The sequence below is a fragment of the Sebastes fasciatus genome, chromosome 5 (assembly GCF_043250625.1).
Source record: "Sebastes fasciatus isolate fSebFas1 chromosome 5, fSebFas1.pri, whole genome shotgun sequence".
Lineage (NCBI taxonomy): Eukaryota > Metazoa > Chordata > Actinopteri > Perciformes > Sebastidae > Sebastes > Sebastes fasciatus.
Genome location: NC_133799.1, coordinates 31,252,873 through 31,274,921, shown reverse-complemented (window position 1 = coordinate 31,274,921; position 22,049 = coordinate 31,252,873). Strand labels below are relative to the sequence as shown.

Genomic DNA, 22,049 nt, shown 5'->3' with positions numbered 1-22,049 from the left:
CAGCTAACACAGTAAAAAAAGAGCTAAACAAAGTGTAACTAAATATGAACCATTTAAATAGAAGGAAGTATAAAAATAGGAGCAGTATATACAGTATAGATAGATAGATAGTTACTTTATTGATCCCGAGGGAAATTCAAGTTTCCAGCATTACAATTCCATAGTGCAAATCATGTTAGTAAAAAGGCAGTAAAAAAGTTAGTAGTACAAAAAAATATACCAGATATAAAAATACAAGGAGATGAAGAAAACTGTTCAAACTGAATATAGTGCAGGGTAACAGCTGTGATACACGATTATTACAAGGTGCAGAAGAGACTGTTAAAAGTGAGTATAGTGCAGGGTAACTCCAGTAGCTTAGTCTAAAGTGCACTGTGTGCAACATTATCCGTCCTGCAGACCGTCCTGAGTCTGTCTATGGAGCACTTGGGGAGCATCAGTCATGTATTGACAATAAATAGACTATTAACAAACACGTGGACTTTTATTAAGAAACATTTCATAAAGATATTCATGAGTTCTTAATATGTATGCAGAGAACAGAAAACAATATAATAAAATACAATAAAATATAATAAAATATAATAAAATATAATAAAATACAATAAAATATAATAAAATATAATAAAATACAATAAAATATAATAAAATATAATAAAAATGTGTAATTCTCGAAGTGAACAATAGATGGCGGTAAACCGTAGCTAGGCGACTTCAGACATCACCTTGGTTACGCCCCATGGTTACCGCCCCCATCCGGTCATTGTGTGACGTCGTATCCGGACAAATTTAAGCTAGCTAATGTTTCCCGGAATATAAAGACTGTAAATGAACTGCTGGGAGCTTTAAGATTGTTTTTGACTCATTTGGGTCGATGCAAGGAAGAGTAACCTGCAGTTTTGTGGCGACTTCATTCAGCTCGTCGTCTGTACCTCGCCAACTATTGAGCTATAGTTGTATATATGTGTGTGACAGCAGGAGCGGCTCATTGTTAGCCTCACTGTAGCCATGCTCTCACACTTTCACTTGTCTTCTGGGTTACGACTCTCCAGCTGCAGCGACCACAGCTAAGCGTATTTATCCAGTATTCATGTTCTCTTTATTTGCCCTTTAGTGTTTATTGGACCTTTACCTGTCTGTAACAGCGGTGGTCTGCTTGTTTTAACACGTACAAGTCGCTTAACGTTAGTTAGCAAGCCAACCAGCCGGCTAACTTTGAGGAAACATCTCTTCTTTATGACATTTAACCGGATGTTGGCGTTGTTGTGACCTGGACAGTCAACTCCAGGAGGCTTTGTGTCGTGGTGGTCTGCTGCTAACGTTGTTCAAGAACCAGGAGCTTTCATTTCTGGTGTTTTTGTGGTCATTTTGCTCTGCCACGATGGCTTCTTCCTCTGGAAATGACGACGACCTGACCATCCCCAGAGCAGCCATCAACAAGATGATTAAAGAGACTCTCCCTAACGTGAGGGTGGCCAACGACGCCAGGGAGCTGGTGGTGAACTGCTGCACCGAGTTCATCCACCTCATCTCCTCAGAGGCCAATGAAATATGCAACAAGTCCGACAAGAAGACCATCTCTCCTGAGCATGTCATCAATGGTGAGCCCCACACTGCTCCATGTTTAGAGGAGAATAGAAAACAACCATTGGCAAGAGGTGGCAACTGAGATCCATAACATAATTGAAATAAAGTTAAAGTACTCATTCATTACACTTTACTTGGGAAAAATACCAGAAATTGTTTTACACAAAGATTCATATTTAATAAAGATTCTCTTGGCAAGTAGTAAGAAAGCCATAACTCAAAGTGGTTGCAGACTGATCCTCCAACATTAGACCAAGGGCGGGGTATTGTAAATCAAATATATTGTATGGAAAGACTCACATTTATTTTAAGGCTTGAATTGGAAAAAAGTATTGAGTACTGGGAAAAATGGATTGTGTATTTACACCGTTGATTGAAGTGTGACATCTTATATTAAGATGTATTTACAAAAATGTACTGTGATCTGACATTGTAACACCCATGATGACCTCATGTTCCTTGTTCTCAAATAAAAAAAGTTTAAAAAAAAAGACTAGAATAGAAAGCTTTATTTTCATCCTATTAAATACAACGAGATTCACAGTTGCCACTTCTGATCATGTGTTTTAAAACAAATACTTGACAAGACTAAAGGATGCAGATAAAACATATAACAGGTAAAACACACACAAAGTTATAAAGCAAATAAAACGGGTAAAGTAGATGTAATACATAAATATAAACAGAAGTGTTACACTTGAGGTATAAAATATAAAAAATAGATGTAATGTAAACAGAGGTAATTGCACTTGTCAAATAGGTAGGGTAGATGTAATAGATCAAATGTAAACAAAGGTAGTTGCACTTGAGGTGTATGTATTGCATCAAGGATATATTGCACAGACAAATGTATTTCACATTCAGTGTATTAATATTGCACAGATGTATTGTTTGTTCAGTGTCCGAATGGCCCAGGGAAAGAAACTGTATCGAGGGATGCAGAAGGGGGGTGTGCCCCCATCTCCTTGCTGTGAATATGAAACCACAGAGAGTAATCATTTCACTTTCTCTTACTCTTGTATTCACACCACAGCCCTAGAGAGCCTGGGTTTCGCTTCATACATCACGGAGGTGAAAGACGTCCTGCAGGAGTGTAAAACAGTAGCCCTGAAGAGGAGGAAGGCCAGCTCTCGACTGGAGAACCTGGGTATCCCCGAGGAAGAGCTCCTCAGACAACAACAGGAATTGTTTGCCAAGGTATGATTTGAAAAATACTAACAATTCTCCATGTATTGATGCTGTGGATGAGCACCCCCTTTTTTCTGTGCATCTAAAGTAGAGCTGGGGGCTGGAAATCACTGTATGGTAGTTTCAGTGCCCACAAAAACATTGGGATTGTAATTCAGGCAATTTAGCAATATGTGGTAAATTGTAATCTTGGTGTGTGTTTAAGTGAAAATGAAAAACAATAATAATATTCAATACCTCTTTTTTTCTATGGGAGTGTTTTAAACACTTTTGGCATGGTCACACCTTGTTCAGAATTTGAAAAAAATTATATATCAGGTTACACATTACAGTTTTGTGTACAAACAGGTAAGATAGCAGACAATCAAACATGCAGAGCTATGATTAAACCTGCAGTAGGCAGAATGTTTTTGGCATCATTGGGCACAATTTACATAATAAACTTTCAGCATATTGTAATTCAAGTGTTCTGAGAGATACTGTAACTAGACTTCTGCGCCTCCTCATTGCTCTGTTTTCAGGCTTTTAAAAACCTAGACCAGAGGCAGCTGTCATTCACTCGCAAACTCCAATCAAATGGTCAAACTAGGTAGCGCTGATCAAATATGAATTAATATTCTGTTACTGTAATGCCTATTTAGTGACGTAAAATATTATCAGAAACATCTTGTAGTCTACTGTTTAGATGTAAAATGCGAAAATTTGATGCGGCTGGTGGGCGGTGCTTGGTATTTTCTCAACTGATCTCAACAACATGGTTTACAGCTAAACAGTACACTACATTGTAGTGTACTGTTTAGCTGTAAACCATGTTGTAAACCCCTCAAATGTTTTCAGAAACATCTTGTAGTGACTACAAGATGTTTCTGAAAACATTTGAGGTGAGAAATAGGCATTACAGTAACAGAATATTGATTCATATTTGATCAGCGCTGCCTAGTTTGACCGTTTGATCGGAGTTTGCGAGTGATTGACAGCTGCTCTGATTGGTTGTTTTCCTCCGGTCTGTGAAATCTTATAGATGCCGTTAGGAGCACCGGAGGACACAGAGGCACATGATTTTGCACTACTGTCAGGATACAGTTCCAATTCTACCCACTGCTGCTTTCAGTGCCCACAATAACATTGGGATTGTAATACAGGCAATTTTGCAATATGTGATATATTGTAAGATTGCAGTCTTGGTGTGTGTGCAAGTGAAAAAGTAAAACAGAATAACGATAATAATAATAATAACCATACTAATAATTCTTATTCTTCTTATTGTAGTTATTATATAATAAATACCAATTTTTTTTCTATATTATAGTTCTAAGTGTTTTAAACACTTTTTTCGCATGGTCACCCCTTATTCACAATTTGAAAAAAACAGTTATTAATATACTGTATTAGTTTACACATTACAGTTTGTGTTTCACTGCACATATGAAGAAATATGAGTATGTATGACAATTAAATATAATTTAATTTAAATGTAACAACCATGAACCGTCACAAGAAGGTGCTGTTTAAACATCTGCTGTTAGTAAGTGTCACAATTGAACACATTGAAGTGTTGTGGTACCTATGGGCAGTGGCTCTGAAGATAGTCATGTCGGAGTCCGGTCTTACAGGTCTTGTAGGTGAGGTGCGCCTCTTCAGAAATGTAACTATGTGTCAGGGCGATGTGGAGACAAAAAAACTGCAATTAATTTGGTTTCTGCAATTAATTCTTGTTTTGTATCTGCTCCTGCAAAAAATGCTAAACGCTTAAAAAAAAAAAATATGCTTCTCAGATTTGAACGTTGTGATCTAGCAAAGCTGTTTCCAATATCGACCTTCTCCTTGCTCAGCTGTTGCCCTCCAAGTAAATGGGAGAATAGAAGTATGTAATAAGAAAATAGAAATCCCAAAATAGCCCATGAAATAAGGAATAATCCCACAACATTCATTATTCATATTCAACATAAATTATTATTAGTTATTCTCAGACAGATATCGCTGTCTGTTATGTGTGGAGGTACTTGTTTACATTAGTGTGGCAGCGGCACTGTCTCCAAGCTTCGAATACCTTCGAATATTTCTCACTGAAGCTTCGAAGCACAAAAATGTGTGTTCAAGACAGCCCTAATAAATGCACAATATGCACGACACATCCATCTAATGAACTTGTAGCAGTGCTATGCTAATCAATAAATATCTCCTTGTAACAACTAATTCATCATAATTCAGCCTCAGTAATGTATTGCAGAAAACTTATTGTTATAATTTTTCTCATGCCTAAAGGCCTTTTCACACCGGGAATGAAAACGAAACCAAAATGCAAAATATTTGTTGCCGATTTTTCGTATTCAAGCCTTTCACACCAAGGCCGGCACGAATATTCGCAATCCGCGCATTCCACCAAACATTTAAGTTTCACATCGCCACGCAATCCTTGATGCATACGTTTGTTTTCACAATAATAAACCCAAATTCAACTCTATTCACTGGAGACAGGCTCGTTATTATTCCAAGTGCAGGTCTGTGTAGAAAAGTTACAATGTGGTTGCATTTCCTATAAAGCATGTTATTGTTACGAGTGTAAATGTTGAGCTTATTGCACTGGTTTTCATCATTCATGACTGGACCATATGTAATACATGTATGTATTTATTATTATTATGTGATACATGGCCTTTAATACAAGGCTTAATGGTCAGTTTATAATGGTCATCTTACCTCTGGGGCTCCGTGTTTTTCTCAAGGAAAGACAGTGAGGATAGTTTGAAGCATCGAAGCTTCATTCATAACGTTCACACAGTAATTATCATTACTAACTTACAGAAACATTGCGTGAAATTGTCCACCTTCTCTCTCCCTCACACACACAGAGTGACTTGCCAGCTGGCACTCACCTGTAACTGGGTGGTCTAGCAGCAATCTGCTCCATCCATAAACAGAATTATGACATTGACGTCCGAGAAAATCTGTTGATACTGTGAGCAAAAGCCATTAGTTTATTGGTTGGTTGGTTTTTAATGGCATCCGAAATTCCCAGAAATCCCAGAGTCTGATGTGGAAATATGCCGGCTCTACACTCCGTTTCCCCCACTGAGCAGAGAAAGAAGCTGAGCTTCCTGCTTTATCACCCATGGCCGTACAGTTCAGAAGATGATCTTGGCGATGCTGCGCGCATATACAGATTTCGGAAGAGACCAGCGGCATTGGAAAAAAGCACTTTCAAAAGTACTCGCTGACTGCTAACGCGTTAACTAGCAGTCCAATTACGTGTTTTGTTACAGTCAGCTTTCACACCTGATGTGAACCATACCCGAGTACACATGACCCGTACTCCAGACCACCTTTTCAAGTGGACTCGAGTACGAATCGTGCTTGAGTACGGTACGGAGCGTTCACACTAATCAAACAAACTGAACTTTGGGGTCAAGGGTACTGTGATCCGGACCTGGGTCCCTGATGTGAAAGCACCCTTAAATTGATGTGTGATTTTTTTGGTCTGAAAAGACCTTACTGCATATAATAGCATAATATCTGAGTCAAATATGAGTAAAAAATACTGTGATATTTGAGTTGCTCAGCTCTAATTTCACATCAGATACCACCATCATGATCCGCTGTAGTCGCCTAATGAGATCTTCATTCTCCTTCCCTCGTCTCATGTCTCTGTTTTGGTTTGACCCTGCAGGCGCGGCAGCAGCAGGCAGAGCTCGCCCAGCAAGAGTGGTTACAGATGCAGCAGGCCGCCCAACAGGCACAGATGGCGGCAGCATCTGCCAGCGCCGCCCAGCAGGCCGGTTCCTCTCAGGATGAAGACGAAGAGGAAGACATGTGATCCCAGGACGCCGTTTCCACTTGTCCGAATCCCTTCCTTGGGACAGCGTTGGCACACAAACCTCCCGGCGCTGTCATCGGCAGAGACATGAGGCGGCCTTGACCGCCGGTATACATCAGTGTAACATGGAGCGTGAACATTGGAATGGACACTGAAGAGAAAGACAAAGGGGGATTTCAAGATAGCCACACGTTCAGACACCAGTATCTGAAAATGATTTGGATTCAGAGGCTGTTAATGAAGTTTTTGTCTCATCTTCCCCCCTTCCCCCCCCCCCCCCCCCCCCCCCAATTATGTCTTGATATTATGTTGTGAGTAATTGTAGCTTTCTGGATGTGTTGTGGACGCTGAAGGCAGACACTGCCCGGGATATGTCAGTGAATTTTGTGATAATGCAGCAAGTGTTTGCTCCTTCAGGTACTGCACCAGATAGCTTACCTATGTTATCCGTTGTACTAGATCACTTTTGGTGGTTTAGGGGAACTGCTTAAGAATAATTTCAGAGCAGTCGATTTCTCCTTTCTTGTGGTTTTGATGGTCAGTTTTACAGAAAGGGTTTTCTCTACCCCCTCTTGGTATATTTGTTCAACAGAGGATCATTTGAGGGGTTGTGAATATAGGATTTTTTTTGTTAAGTAGAGAAATAAATGGAAATTTCTTGGTTAATTTTAGCTCATTCGGATGCTTTATGTTGTATTTCCTTTCTACCTTAAAACAACCACAGTATTGCTAATTAGCTACACCTTTCAGAAACTGTATATTTTTGTCTCATAGAACCAAAGATAGAGGACAGGACAGACTAACAGCCCAGAGTTAGTGTTTTTTAAAGGTGTAGGTGCTACAGTGATTCTCGTTGCTGACTCCAGGTCGGTGTAAACAACGTTATGGATTATTAACCTATGACTTTGTAAGATATCTTTGATATCCAGGCAGAATTTGTTATTTCCCTTCTCTTCGGGTGCAGTATCAAATATTCGCATTGTGACTGTGGTCAATCCTCAGCGTGAAGACAAGTAACCTAGTTGTGATACACATTCACTCACCTATGCTACAAAGTTGTATTCTTTAAGCAATAAAGGAATCATGTTTTATAGACAAATGTTTAGCACGTTTTTAATCCTAGAAAAACATTATTTTTGTATTGCTCTGAATCGAAACACATGGTGGTTACACACCCCATCCCCCTCTGCACTCACTCTGACTGATGATTTGCGACTCCTGGGAGAGTCAGATGTGTGTGAGCAGGTAGACGAGCAGCACTGGCGCACTTAGCCTATATTGGGACCACAGGCTCACTTTTCCCAAATCTCTTAAAAATGGCAGGAGCGATCATAGAGAACATGAGCACTAAGAAATTGGTTTTCTTGGGTTTGTTTATTCTTGTTTTCCAAGTTCTTTCCATCATGGTTGGAGCATTAATCGGTAAGTAGTCAGAAATTTATTTCTTATAAATTGAATATTGAATTGTTGTAGAAACAGTATTTCTAGAAAGTGACCTACATGTGGTTTGTGTGTTGAAAGCGCACCAGAAATCAGTTTATTTGATCTCCCAATGTGCCTAAATAAGAAAGACAAAGCTTTATTCTCTGTACTTTAAGTGTGTAACATTTCGGGGCGTCTATTAACAGAAATGGAATATAATATTCACAACTATGTTTTCATTATTTATTTATTTTTATTATATATTCTAATGGTAATGAAGTGATATTTTTCACCGGTTGTCCACATTAGGTCAGATAATCCTTTATTATATGTTAATATTATATATTAAAGTGTTAAGCAGCAGAAGGACTTGCAGTATCTCTCATTCACACACCGCGGGTGAAGCAGCCTGTCACTGAAAGACCTATTTAATAACGCACATTGTGAACATGCGTCTTTTGTAGTCCATCTTCGGAGCATTGTAGTTTCACCATGGCAGACCGTCACTAACATCCGCCGCCGTGGCACCATAATTACGGAGCCAATGGTGTAAGTGGAGTCGGATTCTCTTAACAACGCAGTTGTCCTTCTGAATTCTCCTTCTCATCTTTCCTTGACCTCATGACGTTTTCCATCGAGGTCAAGAAAAAGTGGTTAGGAAAAGACATTAGGAAGTCATTTTTGACTTTTCGACCGCAGCCTGGCTCAAAAGAGAGCCTTTCACATTTTTACGTGACGGTCACCGTAGTTCTCCAACACGCTTGTGAAACTGCGGTAACATGAGCCGCAGAGTGCAAAACTGTGGTACTGCCAGCCGCCGTGTTATTATGGTAAGGATGGCCTCCGAGCAAGGCTAACGGCGTTACGGTTTTGCACTCGGCAGCTCATGTTACCGCAGTCTTAGAAAAGGAGGAGTGAGTGGAGGGGGACTCAGTTGGTTGCAATCTGCAACCACACCACTAGATGCCACCAAATTCTACACACTGTCCCTTTAATAGAACAAACCACATATCTCTGACAGATTATTCCCCTTTGCCATAGCTCCCAGTCCCACCAGTGCCATTCGCTACTTGGCCACCAAATGCATCAATCGCCACAGGGCACCCGGCTGGCTCGTGCCGTGGGGATCGAATCGGTGCCAGCAGATCCACAGTTTCACTGAGCCTCTGGCAAAAACGCTGGATGCCAACGACATTGTTTTCGCTGTGCACGTCCCTCTTCCCAACAGGGAGATGAGTCCCTGGTTTCAGTATATGCTGGCTGTTCTGCAGTTTGACATCACTTTCAAAATGATCAATCAGATTGGTAAGAGGTGTGACTTTGTCGTAAGTGTATAGGTCCAAGCTCCTCAGTTCTGGTTGATATCTAATAAACTGGATCTCGTCCCTGTTTTGTTTAGAAGATGATGTCGTCATCACTATTGATGCTGGCCTGGCATTCCGGGATGATTTGATATCTGAGTGGACCACAAAGTTTCACTCAGTGGAACAAAGGCCTCTCAGGTGCATATTTGCAGTCCCTAAGGTAAACCTGCATTGAATACATGCAAATACCATATAATACATAGAATAATATCTCTGCTTATTAACCTGTAACAGTCCATGCTTTTGCAGACGTATGAGAACGAAGGCCGCTTCTACCACTGTGACCCCATACCATTCATGGAGCTGGGTAGTGTGGCCCACAAATATTTTTTGATTAACCTGCGCTTGCCAGTGAACGACACAGTGAATGTTGGAATTGGAGAAATAGAAGACCTCCATATAGTGGTGAGTATAATTCTTAGAATTTAACTTCCTTTATATGTTTTGATTGAATTCAAATCTCAAAGCCTGCATGTTTTACATTCAAACATTTAATGTCCCTCTTCTCTAAGGGCATCCACCAGAACGGAGGCTTCACTAAAGTGTGGATCAGCATGAAGACTGTGTTCAGTCCCTGGATATTTGTGGCTACAGTTTGGTACTGGCACAGGATCGGCCTCATGGCAAGACCTCCGGTCCTTTTGGAAAAGTATGAGCCTATAAGAAAGCTCAAACCAACTGCTTTGACTTATAGCCATGTCAAAAATATTGCTAAACTTGAGCATTAAAGTTACAAACTAATGGAACCCTAAAGTGTTCAATATTAGATAGACAAGTTACACATTATGATAAATATATAGTAATTAGGGTTGTCAATCAATTCAAATATTTAATGATGAGTGATTATCTCATGATTGTTCATAGTTAATCACGATTAATCGCAAATGAATCGCCCATTTTATGTGTTCAAAATGTACCTTAAAGGTAAATTTGTATTAAGTATTATTAAGTATTTAATTATCTTATCAACATGGGAGTGGGCAAATACGCTTTATGCAAATGTATGTATATATTTATTATTGGAAATCAATTTACAACACAAAACAATGACAAATATTGTCCAGAAACCCTCACAGGTACTGCATTTAGCATAAAAAATATGCTCAAATCATAAAATGGTAAACTGCAGCCCAACAGGCAACAACAGCTGTCAGTGTATCAGTGTGCGGACTTGACTATGACTTGCCCCAAACTGCATGTGATTATTATAAAGTGGGCATGTCTGTAAAGGGGAGACTCGTGGGTACCCATAGAACCCATTTTCATTCACATATCTTGAGGTCAGAGGTCAAGGGACCCCTTTGAAAATGACCACAGCAGTTTTTCCTCGCCGAAATGTAATGTAAGTTTGGAGCGTTATTTAGCCTCCTTTGCGACAAGCTAGTATGACATGGGTGGTATCAATGGATTCATTAGGTTTTTTCTAGTTTAATATGTTACCATCTCCACTCTAGCTTAAAAGTGAGCGTGCTACGTTAATGCGTTAAAGAAATTAGTGGCGTTAAAACTAATTTGCAATAACATGTTATTATTGCGTTAACTTTGGCAGCCCTAATAATAATAAATAAATAATAGGAATAAATTTGACCAAAACAAATAAATCCAAATGTCCTTTTTAAAAAGTCTTATTTTTTCATGTCAAGTTTTGTAAAGCTATTTGTTGCTCGTTAGCTAGCTGGCAGTTAGTTAGTGTGCTGGGCAGCTTGGGGCATGTGATTGGCTGAAAGATGAGGGGGGGGGGCAGGAATTGGTGACAACTCCATTATCATGAAAAGGGACAAAAAGCGATATTATAAGATAAGTAATAGGATTATGAAATGAAATGTGACATGAAATAAAAATATCACCATGAGAAATACCATTATTAGATACTTTTGGAAGAAAAAACATAATTAAATAAATATAAACTCCAATAAAACACATTAAAAACATAATAATATTGTTGTTTTAGTAATATCTTAAATTATTTCACAATTTATTGGTTCATTTATGTTTCGCACTTACATTATTTTTATTATTTCATAATGAGTTAATTATATATATATTTTTTATATTGAACACTTTGGGCCTCCATACCCCTACATCCGTACAGGCTTCAGATACAGACTCAATAAAACATCATCTTTTTTTTAAAGGTATAGAGTAAGTTATACAACTCAACTCTAGTGCTCTTAAGTTGAACCTCAGAGTGCAGCCCAGGCTCTTTAGTCACTCAGTGCAGAGTTAAAGCTTTAAGCAGGTAAACCTTCTGTCATACTTTCAAGAGGTATTCAGGGCTTCAGGGCGGCATGTTGAGAGCAGGGGTAATGAAAAAATGCTCAGATCTTAAGTGCATGATTGGTCTGGTAGAGCCAGGTCAGTACTCTGCCTGCAGCAGAAGGTTACATATCTTTTAAGAGCAAAGGTGAGTCATTATTTTATGTATTTGCCTTGAACAGGGTGATTTTTGCTCTGGGAATCTCCATGACGTTGCTGAACGTGCCGGTGGAGTGGCTCTCTCTGGGCTTTGAGTGGACGTGGATGCTGCTGTTTGAAGATGCTCAACAGGGCGTCTTCTACTCCACACTCTTCTGTTTCTGGATCATCTTCTGCGGTGAACACCTCATGGTTAGCACCTATTACTTCTTCACTGCTGTACTTTTTCTCCATACTTTTATGCCAGTTATGCCATTTCTTTCAATAACAAATCCTGTAGGACCAAAGTCAGAGGAATCGTCTCTCGGCGTACTGGTGGCAGGTTGGGCTGGTGATGTTCGGCTCATCTATTCTCCTGATATTTGACCTGAGTGAAAGGTAACGACATGACTGCTTTTGATGAGGTATCTTGAATTATGGTTGTATCTTTCTTTAATATGAATGTGCTTTATATCCTATAAAGGGGGGTTCATTTGACCAACCCTTTCTACAGTGTTTGGGCATCAGAAATTGGGACGAAGGTGGCAGTATCCTTCAGATATTTATACCGAATCAGAAAAAGTCTTCCTCATAATGTGGGTCTCTCATCCAGGCCTTTTCCTTGACTGTCATTACAGATGACCTCCATTATTGTCGCAGGGATTTCTGTTTGTCTGTATTTCCTCTCCCTGTGTGCCATGGTGCGTTGTGTGTTCAGAAACATTGGCGGGAAAATACAACAACTTCCTGCAATGCCAGAGGCTAGGAGACTGCGTTATAAGGTTTGATTTGCTTTATTTGTTCAATTTAATATCTGAAACACAATAGATGAAATAATATTCTGGCTGTTTTTTCTTTTACTCTTGCTGGTTTTGGCAGGGTATAATCTTCAGGTTCAAGTTTTTGATGCTGGTATCTCTAGCATGTGCAGCCTTGACGGTTGTCTTCTTCATCTTAAATCAAGTAAGTATTATCCCTCTAATGATCAACATGGAAATCTATGATTATGTTATGATTTACGATCGTGTCATGTTATGTTATGTTTCACCAGGTCAGTGAGGGTCACTGGCACTGGGGCGACTACACTTTCCAAGTCCACAGTGCTTTTCTCACAGGGATCTATGGCATGTGGAACCTATATGTTTTCACCATTATCTTCCTCTATGCGCCCTCCCACAAGCACAACAGAAACAAGTCAGGAGATAGTCAGCAAACAGGTCTGTAACATTTAAACTCCATAGTTCATAGAATTTTAGGGAAGCCCTGAGAGGCAAGGGAGAAACAAATTTGGTGATCCATTTTCCAATTCTAATTTAAATAGTTTTCTCTCCTTAAGAACAGGTGAAAAAAAAAGGTTTTGTCAGGATCATTTTCTCGTGTTTGTTGTTGTAATACTCATTTTGGCCACAAGAGGCTGAACTGCACCACTACCGCATGTTCTAAATAGGACTAAAACGCATTCCTGTCCCCAACGGCAGACTAGCGCAGATTAAAATACATTTCCAGCCAAAAGAAAGACATGACAGTAATGTTACATAACTTGCTAACACACAATATATGTATGTTGTGTTTAGAGTGCATGGAGTAATTAAAACTCACCTGGGAGAAAACATGAATGCTTTTAGTCCTATTTAGAACATGGAGTAGTGGTGCACGTCAGCCTCTTGTGGCCGAAATGAGTATTACAACAGCAATCACTGATCCTGGCAAAAGGAAAAAGCTCACCTGTTCTTAAGTCATAAAAGATTTAGATCAGACTCTCTCATTTGCCTCTCAGGGAAAAGAGACATTAACTTTGTAAACGCATCAGATGTCCAAATATCTAAGATGATGTTCATTATTGTCAGATGTGCTGGAGAAGCCAGAGAGCCAAGAGACCCAGCTGACCTGTGGAGAGCAGGGGCCGACAGAGACCTACAGGATCACTGGGAAAGTGGCTGAGGAGTAACGGCCAGACTACCTTCTTTGTTGTGTTATCTCATTATACTGTTTTTAACCACATTAGAAACACTGCAGGCTATAAAGTGTAGACTGTCTAGAATAATATAAAAAAGAAGATGCAACTTGCGCAGGGCCTCATAAGCCCCATATTCACTTAGTGGTAATTGGTAAATTGGTTAATTGTAATTTTGTTTACGGGGGTTAATAGGGCCCACCAACTAAATCTGTGCCCTGGGGCCCCTTAAATCGGACTATGCTAATACAGCACTCTACAGTATCATAATGCAGATTTGTTTTCTGAGGCTCGGGGTGAAATGAGATATCACTAATGTCAAAATAAACATTAAGATTCAACCAAATGTAATTTATGAGTTCCTCAGTGCACAATGATGTCATTGTGAACAGTACAACAGCTGTTTCTGGTTAATTTACATGTTCATTTTTATTATTTATTATATTATTTTGTAAAAAAAATATGCTTTTCTTCTTTGCTCTCCCATTAATCCTCTCAGAACACCTCAGATTCATCTTGTGACCCTTTGAAGGGGCCCGACCCCTAGGTTGGGAACCACTGGACTAAACTAACCAAGTGTATACAGTAGTTAAAACTAGCTCCACTTTGAGCATTGATGCATCAGTACTAACACTCTAATTATGTCACACAGCATTATCAAGGATTAACATCTTGTGTAGCCTAATCCAGATATTATCACATGAATGTCTGAAATATCAAGTAGGGCCTATAGGTACAGTATGAACAGGTGAGCGGATCCACCACCAGGGGGCGCTGTTGTCTCTTCCAAACAAACAGGAGAGTAAACAGAGTCCAGCAGCAGCTACAGCAGCTCAGCAGCAGCAGATGACTGTCTGTCTCCGTGTCTCCTGTCACTGTGTTCCACATCAGCAAGGCTCAATGTTTGTTTTCTGCGTCGTGAAACTTTTCCTTCGACACAGCTAGAGTACATTGTGTGAATGAAAGGAGCTCCACTCGCATTATTTCATGGCTCGACTTTGAAAACCACCGAAAAACTCTGTCGGATCCGGGAGGCCAGGTGAGTAAGTAGACTACCAGCACACAGATTACACCAAGAAGCTCTCAGATATACTGTAATTTGCCATGCCAGCTCGGTGTGGACAGTAATACTGTGGTTAAATAGCCTAATGCCAACTGCGACCTCCAGTCGACCACCATACACAACTTGTGTGCACAAGAAGCAAGTACAATTTTGGGAAAAAAACACTTGAATGTAATGTGTTTTTATCAGGGATATATGTTGCCTGTGTGATTTAATATGCCATGAAATATTTACAGTAGCCTGTTTCAGCTTTAAATGATGTATGTTCTATACATGCACTGGTTTGTTAACAGGTGTTTAAAGCAGCATAAGTGGCAGGTGGGCATACAAAAGAGGAGGAAACTATTTCTGAGAAGTCCCTGAATATCAGGGAGATTTACAAATAGCTTACTAGATCAATGGTGACATATTATTCTCCATGGGAAGCCTACCTGTTGTTGTCATGTTTCATAGGCCTACAGCTTTCTTTTGAACTACAAAAGTCCCAATAATCAACCAGGAAGGAATCAAAAGTTTAGGTCACATGGGGAAAGTTCTGGAAAATTGGAGAATAACACAATGTCACATCAGGGCGACAGTGGGATCCTTGGTTGGTTGCTCTATTGGAGGACAAAATTGGAATGATTGACTTAACCGCGACCTCACTTCAGGGTATAAGTTTGCATCGAATGAAATGTGTAGTGTTGGTTTGGGAAACCAGAGCTGGTTGAGTTGAATCAATTAATTGATTTACAGCTCATTGATTGCAACTATTTTGACAATCGATTAACCGATTAAAGCTGGTGTAGGCCTTTTATTTTTGGCGTCATTGGGTGAAAATTCCATAATAACCTTTCAGTATATTGTAAATCAGGTGTTTTGAGAGAAAACTAGACTTCTGCACCTCCTCATGGCTCTGTCTCCAGGCTATACAAAATCTGTGCCTGTGCCTCCCTTCAGTTGGTGAGAGCCTGATTCAAAGGCGGACTATCCTGCAGGAAAAGTTGCTATTCCAGCAGTGGCAACGACTGCCTACACTGCAAAGAAACCCAAAAAAGGAAGACAGACTTATCAGAAAGAGTCTGACAATATCAGCCAAGCATTTCAGAGATGCAGAGAAAATGTTGCTAATAGTTTAGCCTTCTGCTCACAGCTACAGTTAGCAGGCTAAAGCTAAACTAGTCTATTAGCAAAATCTTCTCTCCATCTCCAAAATGCTTCGCCGATATTGTAACTCGCTAGAGCCTCGAATCACAGTATGTCATCTCAAAGGGCTTTACAGGCCCGCAGGTTTGCAAAGAAAACGGGACGGTAGTTCTCATAGAATGAGAACAGACCAAAAATGAATGCACTCCTACAGGTTGCTGTATGAAGCGTGTGCATATGCCCGTCCGGTGGGAGGGGCTTGGGACAGAGAGGGGAGCGAGGAGAGCTGCAGGTTGAGGGCTGTATTTCCAAATTATGGAGTGTTCTTTTTTTTGCCTTTTCCAGAAAACTGCCTACCCTGTTAAAGCAGCATTAGGCAGAATGTTTTTGGCATCATTGGGTAAAAATACCATAATAACCTTGTGTTCTGAGGGAAAACTAGACTTTTCAGGCTTTAGAAACTCTAGCCCGTGACGGGAGACTTTGGCCAATCACAGGTCATTTCAGAGAGAGAGCGTTCCTATTGGCTGTTCATTCAACGGAGGCAGCTGTCAGTCACTCGTGAACTCCAATCAATTCCTATTTCTCGCCTCAAATGTTTTCAGAAACATCTTGTAGTATACTGTTTAGCTGTAAAATGAGAAAGGCTGCTCCGATTGGTGGGCGGTGCTTGGTATTTCCTCAACTTGATCTCAACATGGCTGCCGGGTCACAAACTTTCTCATTTTACAGCCAGACAGTACACTACAAGATGTTTCTGAAAACATTTTATGCCAGTAAATAGGCATTACAGTAACAGAATATTGATTCATATTTGATCAGCGCTGCCTAGTTTCACTGTTTGATCAGAGTTTGCGAGTGATTGACAGCTGCTCAGAGACGGCAAGGCTCCAGCTCGGCTCTGATTGGTTGTTTTCCTCCATTCTGTGAAATCTTACAGATGCCATTAAGAGCACCGGAGGACACATAGGCACATGACTATTTTCAGATTACCGGTCTCATGCACTACTGTCAGGATATAGTGACCATTTTATAAAAATAACCAATCTAGCCTACCTCAGCTTTAATATCTTGAATCTGTTTTATCTGTTTGTTTAGTTGATTTCCTCTAATTTAAAACCCTAACCAAAAACAAGGGCTGCTAATGCTAGACTATACTAAACAACTAGACACCCTTATATTTATTAAATCTGCTGTATTTATACCTGCTGATGTTGTTGATGAAACTGATTTTTGAAGACTGTACTTGAGGCAAATACAGAAAAAACATACCAGATTATTTCTCTAACTGATTTTTTCAGTTTTTGTGAGGTTTCTCTTTTCAGTAACGTGGCTTCTGGCAGGTGTGACTCTACCTGAGTGGGTTTTTGGTGCTGACGTGGGGTTGCCTGGTTACACCACAGTCACTGGTGCAGACGCGGTTTAATCTCGTGAGAGTGCCCCCCCCCCCCCGGCGCCCCCTTCTATCCCTCGACTCAAATTCCACGCTCGGCCTCCGGGGAGCTCGTCTGTGCGTCACTGCTCTGGTCACAAAGGCCTTCAGAGAATGCTTCTAGTCAACACAGCGGAGCTGCCGCCGTCAGCCTCCAAGCCCTGTTCAGTCCACAGCGATATGTGAAATATTTTGTGCTGCTTTGACACACGTCAGAGAGCTCTCAGCCTTCTCTCTGGAGCGTATCACTATCACGGTGATGAAGGTATTACAGTGGACATGTCACACATGTGGAGGCTGCTTAGTACACAAAGCATTAACTGCTATCAACAGGTGACGAAGGGTTTCACAATGGATCCTATGATGAGCTTTTCCTCACAGATACTACTTTCCATTTTATAGTATGTTTGTGTGCACATTAGTATCCCAGTTATGTCTTTAATCATATTCAGGATGGAACAATCACTATAGTGAAATAGTGTTTCTTTAGATCATTAAGCCAGTGGGAAACCAGTGTGGTCTTTAAGTAATTAGTCAATATACAGAAAATTAATCAACAACAATTTGATGTCATTTATCAAGCAGAAATGCTGCAAATTATCTGCTTCTACAATATGAGGAATTGCTGCTTTTTTGTTGTTGTTTATATCACAAATTAATATAGTTGGGTTTTAGTCTGTTGGTCAAACAAAACTAACTAATGACGTCACTTTGGGGTGTGGGAATTTCTAGGATTCTTTTCTTTTCGACATTTTCTCTATTCAACAAAAATAAATCAACAGAATAATCAATAATGAAACTAGTGTCCTGCAATTTGTATTACAGACTAAATCAAGTGTGATACTTAGTTACCACATTAACCAAGTTGAGGTGTTTGTTTTTACAGGAAGTCCAAATTAATCTCTCCAGAGGTGAGAAGCTTTTGTTGCAGTCGTTTATTAGATTGTAACTGCTGTGTCACTCGAGGTGATGTGCCTGTATATAAGAGACAATAATCAGAAATCTGCACAAGGATAACATAATATCCTTCAGAAATAACCCAGTTTGCATATACGTAGTGTTTGTGTGTCTGCTCTAAAAACCTGATCATAACAAGAATGCTGCTGTGCATGAAACTGTACATACAATAGGACTGTGTGACCTTTCTTATTCTGCGTTCTGCTTTACACCTTGTTACATTATAGTTGCAGCCTTGGAGATATTTTTAAACACTGAGTATCACACTCTATCAAACACAATTATTTTGTTTTATATAGGTTCATTTTGTAGACTGGCTTTTATTTATTTGCACAATACAAAAGTACAAACAATTAGTCCTGGGCTGATCGACAGCGTCAATGATATTGTGCTTGTAATATTGCAAATAATAAGATATTAAGGTATTTGTGCTAAAATAATTGGGAGATCAACTACGTTTTTTTGATCAAATATAAATATATTCATGCTTTCTCTATAACCACTTACTCCCAATAAAGGTGTAGAGTATGGAGTCATAGGAGTGCCATAAAAAAACAATACATTTGTAAGAGAATAAGAAAATATCTGAAGTGGATTTAATATGTGGGAGAGAATATGGTGGTGTGAGCATTCCCACATGTTTTGAGAATAAAATCAAAGATCCTTTTGACTTAGGTGGGATGCTGATGTCAAATAGCTGAGTGGTGCCATGGCAACCTGGCAGTAGCATAGATGAAATTAGGCCTCCATAGCTCTCCTCACCTATAATACTGGGTTAGCAGACTGCCACATACATTCACACACTGACACACAAGTAGGTGCAGTATTCTCGCTGTCAGTCCCTTTGTACAGTCTGTAGAGAGGTACCAGGTGTAAGCCACATTTGGTAATGGGGTTTGGCAGAAAATTGATTGACAGTGGCTGATCTCAGAGTCATTGCTGATGAGCTTCTCAATTTTATGAATAACTTTCATAGACCCACTGGTTGAGTAGTTGCTCCTCCTGTCCCTGTGGCAGGATGTCCACATTGTCATTTGTCACAGTATTGTCATATTGCTACAGTCAGTGGGATATTTATAGACATGTGCCACATGATATGCGGCTCAACTGACACATTACACGAACCGACTCCAGGTCTCTGTGGTGCATCTGTGCAGCATCAGGGGAATGAGTCTCCTAATAAAGCCATTGTCATTAAATTTAATTATCCTCTCTTTATGCCCTCCCCTAGTCAACTGGTTCCTGTAGGCGAGCTATGCACTGATGGGTAATTGGTTTGTTTGTGTTGCACTATCTGTATGCTTCAGTGTCTTTTAATTAAGATGGACCTATTGAACACATGTGACTATAAATAAAAGAGTCACAAATCTAAAGTGATTCTGTGTGTGCGTATACTTTTCATTTTCATTTTATTTCTGTGCCATACGCTTGTGTCTCTGATTTAACTGGTTCAGTTGTGACTGGGTGTTGTTTGAAAATGTTCATTATTAGTAAAGAGGTGTTATTGCCTTGATGACATCACAAGTCGTGAGTCTTTAGAGATGCATGTGTTGTTGTATGTTCAGCACAGATTCTGTAAAGCTTTAAAATGATGTCCTATTCTGTCTCTCTTTCCACCGTCCTGCACTGAAACTGGACAGTAAATTATAATCTAGACAAGGAAGTAAAAGGTTGCTTAGCAACTGGAAGCCCAGCAGGTAATAAAACATCTTTGGTTTCAGCATAACAGACCTCTCAGTGTTGGTTTAGCAGATCAACAGTTTCTCTTAGTTTATTCTGGTAATATTTTTCTATGTAATATACTCTAAGATTGAAAAATAATTTAATTTGCACAACAATAAGCTGCTTGTCCCCCCTGACAGTCCTCTTCATATACACAGCTTTGCTTAAGATTTAAATAATTCAGACGTGGCATAGTTTTTGTTTGCAGTAAAGATATAACTAGAGCTCTTCTCTGTCCTTGTCCGGCAGACTACCGTTTCTTTAAAATGTACAGAAATGACTTAAACACCTTGTTCATTCAGCCAGTAAGTTGCGGACCAGCATGGCTTTCACAGCAACTGTTCTTGATATTAAAGGACCAGTGTGTAGGATTTAGTGGCATCTGGTGTTGTGGTTGCAGAGTTGGTGGAGACCAAAACAGAGCTAACAGGAGAGTGAATATTAGACTTACATTTGCCAGAAACACGACTCCAAATGATGCTAATGTTGCTCTGTTTCTACTGGATGTGTAAATAGGCTGTTTGTTAACAAGTTTACTGTAACAACTTTAAAAATATGTCAATGTTATGTTTATAGCTCGTTTTGCTGCCCCCAAGTGGCCAAAGATTAATTATTGCTCCTTTAATAAATGCGAACATACAGTAGAAAGCATTGCCAGTTGGCATATCAAGCAACCTCTAAAGGCTTCCTGACCCTGAGGTCGAGAAAGTCATTGATTTATTTTTTTAAGAACTCATCTTTGCAGGGGAAGTGCAAGACTGTATGATGAATTAGGCCTTTAAATGATGAAGAAAGGCGACTGCTGAAAGCAAGTAAAAAAAAACTGTCTTCTCTCCAGTTCACACCACCAAACCCTGCCTCCACTTGTTGTTACAGAAAGTGTACGGAGACACAGACCAAAGGACTGGCCTTTAACTGGTTTCACTGGAATGTGGTAATGAATGCAAATGGAGCAGAGGCAAGCGTACCTTCACCCACAGCAGATTTGGCATGCCAGTGCTCAACATTTTCTCTAAATGACGAGGAAGCTGGTGTCAGCGGACTGGCATTCATCACAGTGAGGGGGGGCTCATGCTCTCACGGTTGTGTTTGCCCTGGTTATTCATGGCTGGTTAGTAATTTCAACATTTTCGTTTCTTTCCTTTCCAGGTTGATGCTGGTCAGTCACACAGACTGGGACCCTGATACGTGCTCCTTGAGGTCTTTTCCCACACAGGTCAGTGCCTCCGTCAGTAGACTGGCTCCCATGTGAGTCAACGGTTGTCACCAGCATCCCCAGCCTTTACTGTAATTGAGAGAAGGATCAGGTTACAAACATTGCTTCACCACTCTATCCATTATTAATCAGCCCCAGTCCCCACAAGTCATTCATATCTCCAGTCTGACTGCATTATCTGCCAGCAGTGTGCTGCCCTCTGCTGCTAAAAACAGAGTTTACAGTGTTGTTTCAAATGGCAGCAAGCTTATTAGCTTTTACATTTTTACATTTCTGGCAATTTTCTAAGTCATACTGGCAACAAATAAACCACCAACAAGTTTCTTCTCTTATTCTAAAAGACAAATCTGTTGTATTAGATGAAAATGGCTGTTTTCAGTACTTGTCAAGCCAAGTCGATCTATATAGCTCAATATTACAAACATGCCTCAAGGGGCTTTACGATCTGTACATCATACGACACTGTCCGTCCTTAGACCCTCACTTCAGATAAGGATACATGATAGATTGAGGCTGAGACCAACCCACCATAATGAAATGAAAGAAATAGCAATTACCATGGAAACTGCTTATATGGATCAAAAAGCTTGGGACAGAATCATTACTATACAAAAGCTGTTTAAATAATTCGCTTATAGTGATCAAGTAGTCCGCTTACAGTGTTCATTTTGGGTCTTTTCATACATGAGAACATATGAAAAAAACATTTTAAAACTATGTTAGACTAACGTTAATTGATTTTTTTTTTTTTTTTTTTTTTTTTACTTTACTCCCTTGATACTTTGCCTTGCTGACCGTCTGCTTTCCGGCT

General features: G+C 39.9%; 3 protein-coding genes across 6 annotated transcripts in view; all 3 read left to right on the top strand.

Moving 5' to 3' along the window:
• Nucleotides 1-751: 751 nt before the first annotated feature.
• On the top strand, nucleotides 752-7,688 carry dr1 (down-regulator of transcription 1). Its single transcript, XM_074636441.1, has 3 exons — nucleotides 752-1,601; nucleotides 2,621-2,784; nucleotides 6,443-7,688. The coding sequence occupies exons 1-3, from the start codon at nucleotides 1,382-1,384 to the stop codon at nucleotides 6,587-6,589; spliced, it is 531 nt and encodes a 176-aa protein (XP_074492542.1). The 5' UTR covers nucleotides 752-1,381; the 3' UTR covers nucleotides 6,590-7,688.
• A 151-nt stretch (nucleotides 7,689-7,839) lies between these two features.
• Nucleotides 7,840-14,080, top strand: LOC141768293 (protein wntless homolog). The gene is made up of 12 exons (XM_074636440.1): nucleotides 7,840-8,011; nucleotides 9,053-9,316; nucleotides 9,411-9,535; nucleotides 9,625-9,780; nucleotides 9,888-10,024; nucleotides 11,814-11,982; nucleotides 12,071-12,168; nucleotides 12,254-12,317; nucleotides 12,408-12,551; nucleotides 12,649-12,732; nucleotides 12,821-12,986; nucleotides 13,617-14,080. The coding sequence occupies exons 1-12, from the start codon at nucleotides 7,906-7,908 to the stop codon at nucleotides 13,715-13,717; spliced, it is 1,614 nt and encodes a 537-aa protein (XP_074492541.1). The 5' UTR covers nucleotides 7,840-7,905; the 3' UTR covers nucleotides 13,718-14,080.
• Nucleotides 14,081-14,508: 428 nt separating this feature from the next.
• gng12b (guanine nucleotide binding protein (G protein), gamma 12b) overlaps nucleotides 14,509-22,049 on the top strand; it is a 35,528-nt gene continuing 27,987 nt past the window's right edge. Inside the window, exons 1-3 of one of the 4 annotated variants that reach the window (XM_074636439.1) lie at nucleotides 14,511-14,762; nucleotides 20,899-20,980; nucleotides 21,172-21,238. The gene's annotated coding sequence lies outside the window, so the exon portion shown is untranslated. Of the gene's footprint in view, nucleotides 14,763-20,898; nucleotides 21,080-21,171; nucleotides 21,239-22,049 lie in introns of all 4 variants that reach the window. The other 3 variants (XM_074636438.1, XR_012594049.1, XM_074636437.1) reach the window with 3 other exon arrangements.

What these genes read in the sequence shown, in the direction of transcription:
- dr1 (XM_074636441.1), top strand. Translation starts at nt 1,382, where the DNA reads ATGGCTTCTTCCTCTGGAAATGACGACGACCTGACCATCCCCAGAGCA. An exon ending in TCCTGAGCATGTCATCAATG is followed by an intron (nt 1,602 to 2,620) that starts GTGAGCCCCACA and finishes TTCACACCACAG; the next exon opens with CCCTAGAGAGCCTGGGTTTC. An exon ending in AACAGGAATTGTTTGCCAAG is followed by an intron (nt 2,785 to 6,442) that starts GTATGATTTGAA and finishes TTGACCCTGCAG; the next exon opens with GCGCGGCAGCAGCAGGCAGA.
- LOC141768293 (XM_074636440.1), top strand. Translation starts at nt 7,906, where the DNA reads ATGGCAGGAGCGATCATAGAGAACATGAGCACTAAGAAATTGGTTTTC. An exon ending in CAAAATGATCAATCAGATTG is followed by an intron (nt 9,317 to 9,410) that starts GTAAGAGGTGTG and finishes TGTTTTGTTTAG; the next exon opens with AAGATGATGTCGTCATCACT. An exon ending in TCTTCTTCATCTTAAATCAA is followed by an intron (nt 12,733 to 12,820) that starts GTAAGTATTATC and finishes ATGTTTCACCAG; the next exon opens with GTCAGTGAGGGTCACTGGCA.